Source organism: Corapipo altera, unplaced genomic scaffold, assembly GCF_003945725.1.
Source record: "Corapipo altera isolate COAL_440 unplaced genomic scaffold, ASM394572v1 61411, whole genome shotgun sequence".
Lineage (NCBI taxonomy): Eukaryota > Metazoa > Chordata > Aves > Passeriformes > Pipridae > Corapipo > Corapipo altera.
Window position 1 is genome coordinate 24,514,053 of NW_020884875.1, and position 10,822 is coordinate 24,524,874.

General features: G+C 38.9%; 1 protein-coding gene across 1 annotated transcript; it reads left to right on the top strand.

The window, feature by feature from the left end:
- The first annotated feature begins 7,023 nt into the window (after nt 1–7,023).
- GCNT1 (glucosaminyl (N-acetyl) transferase 1) lies at nt 7,024–9,408 on the top strand. Its single transcript, XM_027635275.1, is given in 3 exon segments — nt 7,024–7,122; nt 7,124–8,518; nt 8,584–9,408. Coding segments are annotated over 2 exon segments (1,338 nt in total). The 5' UTR covers nt 7,024–7,098; the 3' UTR covers nt 8,438–8,518; nt 8,584–9,408.
- Nucleotides 9,409–10,822: the final 1,414 nt, after the last annotated feature.

Sequence of the window (10,822 nt, forward strand, 5' to 3'; positions counted from 1 at the left end):
CTTTTTGTCCACGCTAAGAGTCACAGAATTCTTGAGGTAGGAACTGGGCACTGAATGACTTTGCCTTTACTCTACTTAGTGGAAATTTCTTACCATTAGCTCTGTTGGTGGGGCATCTAAAGATAGACAGGAATGCAAATAGTCATCAGGCTTTGAACTGTTCTGCATAAGATTTACTTGATACAGTAGTACAAGAGTATACTCGAAAGGCTAGTAACTTTTTTCAGTTTACACTTCACACAGAGTGTATGTTCATGTGGGTTTTACTCATTTTTTTAAACACAAATATTTTAGTGTGTCAGATTCCTAACATTTGAACACAAGCTCTCCAAAAATAACCCAAGGGTTTGAATTTATTTTCATCCTTTTTTTAATCTCTGAAAAAAACAGCTATCTACTTTTATCTACTCTCACTATTAAATTTCCATGTAGTGGTGAATGTAGCAGTACTAACCATTTGTGGAGTTTTGTTTAAAAGGGACTAGAAATGTGTGGATTTTTTCCTATAAAAAGGGATTGCATTTTTCTCTTTTATTATTTTCTTAGGCAGCTCTGAAAGAAAAGCCCTGCTCCTGCAGAGTGTTGTCAATTGCAGACAACTGTACGCACATGAAACCCTGCTGCTGTCTCTGCATGATTTCAAAGTTAAGAGTCCCATAAAGCCTAATGGTAAGCCAACTACTCAGCTTATGGCCAGTTCTCATTTGCACTAAGACTGAAAACTATCTAATGGAACAAACATGAGTTCTTTGATCCAGTTACAGGCGTATCTACTTTCAAGATTGTGCTGCTTGATATCATGGAGAGGCTGAGTAAATGTGACTTTGGTCTGTCTGGCAGATCTCTGCCAATAGCACTGTATCTGTTCTGTCTGTCTGTGCTTAGGCATGTTTGTGTTCATGCAAGGTGCTTATAGCTTTAAAAATCACTTCCTCATCAGAATTAATGTTTTGCATAACTGAATCTGAATGGAAGCAGGCTAATTATAATAACTGGGATCTGTGGCTTGGAAGCATCCCGGATATGCCTTGGTAAAATTCAGGGGCTTTCCAGCAAATCTACCCTCAGTAGAGGGACTTATTCTGTAGTTTTGAGGAAAAGGTTTGTATCTCAGGTGGAATTTCTGAATGGGGAAAGAGAACAGCAAGGTCAACACCACTTACTGTTCTCAGGGGTAGCTGAAGTTTCCTTATATCTTCCCTTCCTCCAAAGTGAGAACAGAGAAAAATAAGTAATTTCTGACTCTCACTCCCCACCCATCAAGATGATTACTTGTCTCCTGGCCCATCCCAACTACTGCTTTGGACGTGGATGTACTCAGTACTGTATTTTCCACTTGGCTTTTCTTCAATACATTTCTGTAAATATAAAAGTCTCATGTTGTCATGCATGGATGTAGGATGTTAGTGCAACTGCCAGGAAGTTTTCAAGTAACTGTTGTAAAGCTTTGATTAAAAGCTCATGTGTCTGTGGACATAAAATAGAGGCCTATGCATAATGTTCATGTTGCTGGGTGCTCTCCACAGTACCTTTATGCCAAAAATCACTGAAGCAACTACAACACAGCAAACATCACTGTCTGCTTCCTCTGATATTTGTTAGAGGAAGCAGAATAGGAAGAAAAATGAAGGAAACTTTAGTTCAGCAGCCCACAAGGCTGAGAGAGTCATGACACCAGGACATTGCAGCTAGGTCTGCAAGACCTATCAGATCTTCCCTGCTCTTGTTAGAACTCGTTTTGACTTCCTACCAGGCTCTGTGATGCTTCCTAACTCTAAGGTCTTTCCTGCCTTTTTGCCAGCTTTTAACAAAATGTACAGGCTGCTGAAGTACCCCAGAATACTTTCTTACCGAGTACCTGCCGCCTTCTGAATTTCTGGTGCTAATACTGGCCCAAGATGTATTTTGGAGGCTGCAATGCTTCTGCTAAATCAGTGTTTGAAGTGTTGCATCAACCGTTTTTCCACTGATACAAGAGAAGAATGAAGTACCAAAATTGAAAGATAACTGCTTTTTCTCTTTTATTCCTATGCCACCAGCCCCTAATGATTTTCATCTTATTGTGACATGGATCTGTGCACCATTTCACTGCAAGCCCTAACTGCTTTTTTGGAGGAAAAATTATACTTTGAGTGAAAATGTGTTGGTAATTGATTAAATACAAAAAATATTTACCTAATTTACTATTTCTCTCTGCTTTCTAAATTGCTTCAGGCAGGACAGAGGAGGACAATGTGTTTTAGGTGAGCTGGCATGAGGGAGGCCCTGGAGTGCCAGGAGTCCCCTTTTCCCAATACTGGTGCTGTAACTCAGGCAGAGTGAATAGCCACCCTAGCATAAGGCTGGTTAGAGGTTGCTGTTGCTTTTCACCTCATTTAGGAAAAGCTGAATCTCTCACTCCCAGCTATATCAGTCCAAGCGAGAGCCTACAGCCCAGAGCCTGTGTTTGCTGGACTGTGGCATGGCGAGGGGAGATATCTGTGGCACCGCAGGGCTGGTGGCTCCCCATGTCAGGTCTATCAGGGCCTGGTTAGGAGCTGGGCAGTTGGTGGGCACAGACATGCCCTGACATCAGGCACCTCCCTGGCTGAGGTTGGACTGGATCAGCTTGTCACTGTCTGTGGCCAGATTGTGGGGCTGGAGACTGGCCCTGCAGTGGTGTCACTGGTATGCGATGGGGTCACAGGGGAGCACAGAGGGGGCTGGTTGGAGCTGTCAGGGGCTCTTATGGCCCTGCCAGCAGCCAGGAGAGCTGATGTTGGAGAGCTGCCTAGAGCCCAGATGGTTCAATCTGTTGTTGTACCCCTCCTGGCCTGGTGTGTGGTTGGCAGAGATGTGGGGTCATTCCTTTCACCACCAGCACATCATGGTGTCAGACCAGTTGCATTGTGAAACTTCAGCTGAAGAGGTCTGCTGTGCTGGCAGCCAAAGGCTGGTGTCCACGATGCTGGACTGAGGCTCACACCCTTTGTCAGGGCTGGTGTAGCACTGCTCTGCTGGCTCTGTGCCCTCACAAGCATCCTTGTTCTTAGGACTGGCAGCTCCAGTCCAGCCTGTCTGCATAAAACCTTCATGTGAACTTTGGTCTCCCTCCAAGTTGTGGTATGATCTTGTAAAAGTTTTTCGTTTAGTTTTTTTTTTGGGCTTTTATTTGAAACCTAGGTTTCTTGTGGGATTTTGTATTTGCTTTTAAGGGTGGGTGAAGCCAAACTTATCTAAAATCATATACTGAGCTGGACTCGGAGGGTGCTGCTCCCTCCTGTCTGTGGCTCCTTTATCATAAATATCCATGTAGTCTACTGCTGACTCATTTCAGTCAGTTCCATGGGCAGATTAGTAATTTAGCATGTAGAGTTAACTCAAATTTATATAGTGACCAGCTAAAGACATTGTTACTGAAATCGGCTGTTTTATAGTTGCACCTTTACAGTTAAATAGTATAAAAGTTAAATCAGAACCTAGTTTTTACCAAGACTGCTCCCAAACTGCCAGGTGCTTAATACTTGTTCACAAAACAAACTTAAGATGCAAATGAGCCAAGTGATATGTTCTCTGACACCAAAGAGGTGTCAGAAATGGAGATTTAAATTAGGTATAATAATCCTTCTTTCCATAAGGTCTGTTTAAATGGTGATCACGATTTTCTAGTAGAAATCAAGTTGAAATTATCTTGGATTTGTTTAATCATGCTGTACAGTTTGTATACAGCAGTGAAGAATAATTTTGGCAGGAAAGAGGGAAGCGGGCAGCTAACTCAGCCTTTGTACTAACTACCCCAACTACCAGCAACTGCTCTAAGTTTCCCCTTTTAATAACTACTGCATCAGAAATACAGACTCTGACTTGAGTAGGAGGCAGTAGAAAAGGAAGTGGGTCAGGTATGTAACTTCTGCAACTGAACTTCAGTTGAGAGCAAGATGAAAGTTGCCAAATAAAGCTGTTTCTCTGTGGCGGCACAAACGTCTCTTGGCTCTCCCACAGTGCAAAGTGCTGCCTCTGACAGGGTATTCTCGAGTATGCACACTAAAACTACGCAGAGCTAAAGAAAAAGATGTTAAAAGCTTTACTGAATGTAGTCAAAAGCTATGTTAATGAGTATTCTAGGCTTGTTAAGAATATTAGATGCATTATTAGATGGAAGGTACCAAATCTTACCCTGTAAAGGTCAGCTTCTGTGAATGGGATATGATCAAGTTTTAGGACTTAGAAATTGCAGGTGTAAACAAATAGTAACTTACTGTTAAAACTGGTCAGAGAAGGCAGTGTGTCAGTGAAAAAAATTTGACTGCAGGGGAAAAATCTCCATGTAAAGATAAGAGCCACGTTAATGTGTAAATGTTTGCAGATCTCTCATTTTGGTATAATGAAAATGCAGGGTCTTATTACAATAGAGGAATTGCACCCAGCTGGGTATACAAGGCCTTTCTGAAAGAGATTCTTTATCCTGCTTTCAATTAAGTTTTATTCTGAAACTGGAGTGGGAAAGACTTCTTAGCAAGCTTTATTCTCCGAAAATTTTAGAAGGTGAAGACCACGATGGTCACTTTCAATTAAGACTTTTTCCCTGCAGTGTAAAAACAGCGAGGGGGTAGTAATCTTCTTGAGTGTGTGTTACTCTTCAGTGATAGTGGTCCTCTGAAAACTAAGAATAGGATAAAATGGTAGTGCTAACAGCTTAAAGAAAGTATTCCGACATACACTATGTAAGTGTATTTGAAGTACACTTTAAGTTCTAAAAAAGTTTTAAGTTGTTAGGCAGAAAACAGTAATAGACAGTGTCACATACATAGCTTGTATCCTTCCTTTGTTAATTTAATATGTGATGAATGTTATTTTTATTGCATCAGATCTACCAGTCAAAACTAGCAGGACATCAAGTAAGCAAGTGTGTGATAAAGTTATAAAACATTTTAAAACTTGTTCTGACTTATGTAATTGTGTTCGATGTCACATTGCAAACTGAAAGCTGGAATTGTGGAATTTTTCTTTTAAAATTTTATTTTAATTCAAAGTGTGAATGTACCTCTCTATGTTTTCAGCTGTAATTGCATGCTAGCTCACCTGGCTACTTGTCTTAAGGGTTAAAATTTAAATTTTCTTCCAAACAAATGTCTACCTTCCCTAAGATAAATAAGAAATGCAGGATATAATAATTAGAATTGCAACTCTGAAAACGAAGTACACTTTACAGTAGTTAAGATGTTTATATAATGCTGTTAGTCACAAATTCATGTCTAGTTTGTGGTCTCTGCTTGCTCTTGGCTTGAGTTACAAAATGCTTGATTATAGTACTTACAATACTGCTGATCCTCATGGCTGTGTCAGACATTTGTGCAGTGATCCGCACCTGCCCCCCATCTCCTACACATGTGTCAGCTCCCTCAGTTTGCAGTGCTGTGGGCAAAGTGATGGACCCAATGTGTAGTGCATCCCAGTGGCAGCATTACTAACAAAAAATTCTGATGCCAGGCCTCAGTTTGTACCTCAGAATGTACCTATTCTGAGATGTGCAAGTAGCAGGTTAAAGAGCCACAGTGGATGAAGTAAAAGCTAAAATGACACTGGGGTAGCTTCAATAAAAGAGGCCCAAAAAAAGGAAATTCTTATGCTAAACAGCCTATAGCAAAACCCAGAAGTGGATGCAGTACCGCTTCTTTTCCTTAAAGTTTCTTACCGGTTTTTCTGAGTAGCTGTTATTCTTAGAGCTGTTCAGAAAGTTATTCAGAGGTGCTCTTTTTTTCTTGAAAGTAGCAAAAATGTAAGGAGCTTTATATCTCTCAAATACTGGATATTTCGTTAACTTACAGATTCAAATTGTGGAAGACATTCTCTGAAAACTGTATAGGCTTTTGCAGTTAGAGGCTGAAATTCAAACCTGCACTAAGTTATTAGGCAGTGAATTTGTGAGTAGAAATGGCACTTGAGTAGCAATGTAAGTTTTTTAAGGATATCATGTTCTTGATATTCAGGTAAATATTAATTTACCTGCTTAAGGTAGTACTTAAAAAAAAAAAAAAGATACCCAGTTCTGTAATACACTTTAGTTTTCTCAACAGCTACAGCTGTAGCAGCTGCATTACTGTGCAGTGATCCCTTCACAGAATATCTGAAACAGAAAAAAAGTGCTTAAGAGGAAGCAAAGCTAACAAACAAAAATGATGTAGTACCTGTGAAGTAAAGATGAAAATAAAATTGTCATATTAGAAATCTTACTGCTACTCAACCTTGCAGCATATTTCCACATAAAACCAAGTGTGTTTAAAAAATGGTAATACAATGCTGCTGTGCTCTTAGATTTGTGCATTTGCAGTGACTTCACACAAGTCAGCTTGAGATATAGGTGATAAGTATTATCTTTTACCTTAAAAAGGTATTTCAGCAATTCAGTAACAGTTGTTCTCACAACTCTCTCAAAACTGAGGTGCTCTGCTATACTAATTTCCCCCCCTCTTCTCATCAGCTGTTTACTGCTGGTATTTCTAAGCTCATACACAAGACATTGAAGAGACTGTACCTCACATAAAAATGTTGAAAGGCTTCAGGATCTTCTTTGCCTTTATTGCCTTCTTTTACTGTGAGAAATAAAGCATGACTACCATCCAAGAAGTGTAAGTTTTAATGATTATGTCAATGTCAAATGTCTGTCAGCACTGAAATGGGTATAAAACATTCTTGTCAAACTCTGAAGCATGAATTAACAAGAAATACTTGCTTCTCAGTAATGTATCTGACTTAAATTTTGTTAGATGCAGCTGAATCAGCTCTGTTTTCTTACTGAACTTTGGTTTGTAGTCTTAGTACTGTGGAAATAGGGTTTCACAAAAAACTATCTGCTTCTCCCAGTCTTTTTCTCAAAAAATAAACTAATTTTATTCATTAATTTATGATTTTCAAGAGAATATTTTTGGCTGAACTATTCATCTTTTTACTGTCACTAAATAACAATGTGATTATTAATTAATAATTTTTTAAGAAATGTTTTAGTCTTTGAATGACATCATATTTCATTTCTTTTTAGGATTTTTCCTTCCATTTTCCTGACAAACTCGCCAAATTCCTGAGAAACACAAACTTTTTTCTGAAGTTGTTGATGCTGATATGAGCAGAAGGGAGGACATTTTCTTTTTTAGCTGTGCGAAGCTACCTAGTATTTGAAATGCTGAAGAGGAAATTACGGTTTTGCCATAATTTGCGCTTCAGGCTTTTCTTGGGTCTAACTCTTATTTTAGTAATCATTTCAGTTTTGAAAGTTAACCAGAAAGAAGACTTCTTAAATCAGAGACATCTAGAGCTAACAAAAGAAGATCCTATCAGCAATGTTAACTGCACCAAGATTATTGAGGGGGATATAGAAGAAATACAAAAGGTAAAGCTTGAGACATTGTCAGTGTCATTTAAGAAACGCCCCAGGCTAACAACAAATGATTATATTAACATGACGGCAGACTGTGCCTCCTTCACCAAGACTAGGAAATACATTATGGAACCTCTCAGCAATGAAGAAGCAGAATTTCCGATTGCTTACTCAATAGTGGTTTATCACAAAATTGAGATGCTTGATAGACTTCTAAGATCAATCTATGCTCCACAGAATTTTTACTGCATTCATGTAGACAAAAAATCTCCAGAATCTTTTTTCACTGCTGTGAAGGGAATAGTCTCATGTTTTGATAATGTCTTTATTTCAAGCCAGTTAGAGAGTGTGGTATATGCTTCATGGAGCAGGGTGCAGGCAGACATTAACTGCATGAAAGATCTCTACAGTAGAAGTTCAAACTGGAAATACCTAATAAATCTATGTGGTATGGACTTTCCTATAAAAACCAACCAGGAAATAGTAGAGAAATTAAAAGCCCTGAAAGGTGAAAACAGCTTGGAAACAGAAAAAATGCCTGTTTATAAAGAAGTAAGGTGGAAAAAACACCATGAGATTATTGATGGTAAAATAAAGAACACAGGCACAGACAAACAACTACCACCTCTGAGTACTCCAATTTTTAGTGGTAGTGCCTATTTTATAGTTAGCAGAAGATTTGTAGAATATGTATTAGAAAGCAGCAAAATACTTAAGTTCATTGAGTGGGCAAAAGATACTTACAGCCCAGATGAGTACCTGTGGGCAACAATTCAGAGAATCCCTGATGTCCCAGGTGCAGTTTCTTCTAGTGACAAGTACGATGTTTCTGACATGAATGCACTGGCCAGGTTTGTCAAGTGGCAGTACTTTGAAGGTGACGTGTCCAAAGGTGCACCATACCCACCATGCAGCGGAATTCACATTCGCTCTGTCTGTGTTTTTGGGGCAGGAGACTTGAACTGGATGCTACGAAACCACCACTTCTTTGCTAATAAGTTTGACACTGATGTTGACCCTTTTGCAGTGAAATGTTTGGAAGAGTATTTGCGACACAAGGCTTTGCATATGCAAAAGAAGTGAAATACTGTATGCTCCTGTTACAAAACATAGGTACAAATACTATACTGCTAAGTACTTTGACAAGTAACAGCAATGGTGGTGATGCTGATGATGGGTATAATAAACCATGCTGATGTAGTGGTGCTGATGCTGTCCCTGCCTTGTCCATGGACAAGGGGAAGAAAAGACACGTCTCAAGTGAATATGGGGATCCCTGGTATTGCACACTGAGGCTCAGAGCTTTAGGTACAAAATCACAACAGCAACTTTTGGAAGGCCAACTATTTGGAATATTTATTTTCTAGAAGGTGTAATTAATGGATTTCCTTTGGCTAAACTGTTTGTTTTAAGGCTTGGAAAATGCGTGTTATTCATGGTTATTCATTATTTTTTTCCCATGAATGCAATGCTAGCTGGAAGAGAAAGATGAAGGGTTGGGGGGAAATGCAGCTGGACTGCACAGACTTTGTTCTGAGTACTGAAAGACTCAGGAATATAACATTAGAAATTATCTGAAAACTATGCAAAAGGGGATATGCAAAGTCAGCTGTCATAATTCAAGTTAAGTCTGCTTGCTGCAGTTCTGTTACATGTAATTCTTAGTCCTCTTGAAAATTTTGTCTTTAGCATGGAGTATTAAGGAATTGCATTTAAATTTTTGTAGCCAAATCTTGCTTTTGTACTCTCAAAGCCCCCTGATATTGTGATATAAAGTGTATACACTAGTTTATAATTACATCTTCTCAGGGAAATTTCAGTTTTATGCCTGATGAGATTTAGACTTGTAATTTTACACTTTTTAGTGTACTGGGAGTCTTGCTTTTGGATTCAAAATTACTCACATTTCTCAAAAACTTAACTGCAGTAGTGTGTAAATGTCACTGATGGAACTGCTGGTTTCTGCTTTGTGTCAAGCTCAACTTGCATTCCAGATTATTTTAACATTGAGTACAGAAAAATAAAGTTATTTTTCTAAATGATGTTGCCTCTTCCCACCATAGAAGAACCTCTAAAAGCACCACCAGGAAATCCTAATGATGAAGACCTAAAATGTTTTTACTGTAGGTTTCCATACAATTGAAGCTGCAGCTGAGGTAAGTCCTACCTTACCTCCATATTACCATTCATTCATGTGTCTGTGCTTGTTTAGGTTTAGCCGGTGTATTTATTTGCATCTTGTGGTGAAAGGGAAAGGAAGACATCAGGATGATTTTTGTTCCAGTTAGGTCCCTGCTTAGTTTAGCTGCTGGCTGCAGTGTGGCACAGAAGTGAAATAACAGGATATTGTGAGGGATGATATTATTTCTTTCTATATCAATTCTGGTTTGTCATGCATAGTTACTGCCAAGTGTCTCATCTTACTCCTGAGATGACGGTGGAATTCATTTGAGGCAAAATAGACTAAAATTTTTGTTTTGTGAACTGTTGCTGTAATGGTATCATGTGTTTCTTACAAAGGTGGTTTGTCGTGTTTTTCCTAAGGTGTGCCTCAATACTTAGACATTAACATAATGAACTGCTTATTGTTCATCATGCAAACAGCTAGGGAGGCAAGCAATTTAATCTGAAGTAGAGCCTATTCTTGCCAACCCCTGCCTTCAAAACCACCTGAAAGCTGTTTAGGGAGACTTCAGAGAGTTTCATGTTAAGAGGTAATTAAAGCCTCTTAGAGCTAAGAAATGAGCTAAGGCAGTTGAGGAAAATTCCCTGTCTTCCCCACCCTTTGGCTTTTCTGCAAGAATGCTCTTGTAGACAGTTATGCTCTACCACCTTTGCACAAGCTACAAAAAGGCTTAACTTCACTGCATATAGTATTGGGAAGTTGCAGGAAGTCATGCTGTATTTTTAGCAGAAAGGAAGTCATTTGTTGTTAAGAATTTGCACCTGAAGACAAGCTACATGAATAGCTTCTATGAGACCAGAACTGCTGGTTCAAGTAGACTGAAAAAACTGATGATCAGTAATAAAATGTTCTGTGCACAGGATGGACTGCTGACTCAATTGCTCGAAATCTGCTAGACAGTTAGAGCATCAGCCCCTTTACCTACCCATTTCAGCCTGCTTTTACTCATACAATGAATACTTGTCTGTATCTGTGTCGTTAATGATACAGCTACTATAAATAGTGAACACTTGATGTGAAGACTAGTGAAGTGCTTGACTACCTGCTTCAATTGTTACTGTTTAGATAGTCAAGTTACAGTGAGTCAAGCTCACTGTATCTTCTGTACAGAAGGAAAAATAGGAGAATATTGCTGTTTAGTGTACATTTTCCATAAGATGAGGAATTTCTTTTTCTTCTGGGGAAAGTGAACTACAAAAATCCCACCTTGTGAAAACTTTGAAAAGAGACACCTTGATCTGTAGAATTTAAATGGTCTAGGAAGATATTTTCTCAAAAGAACT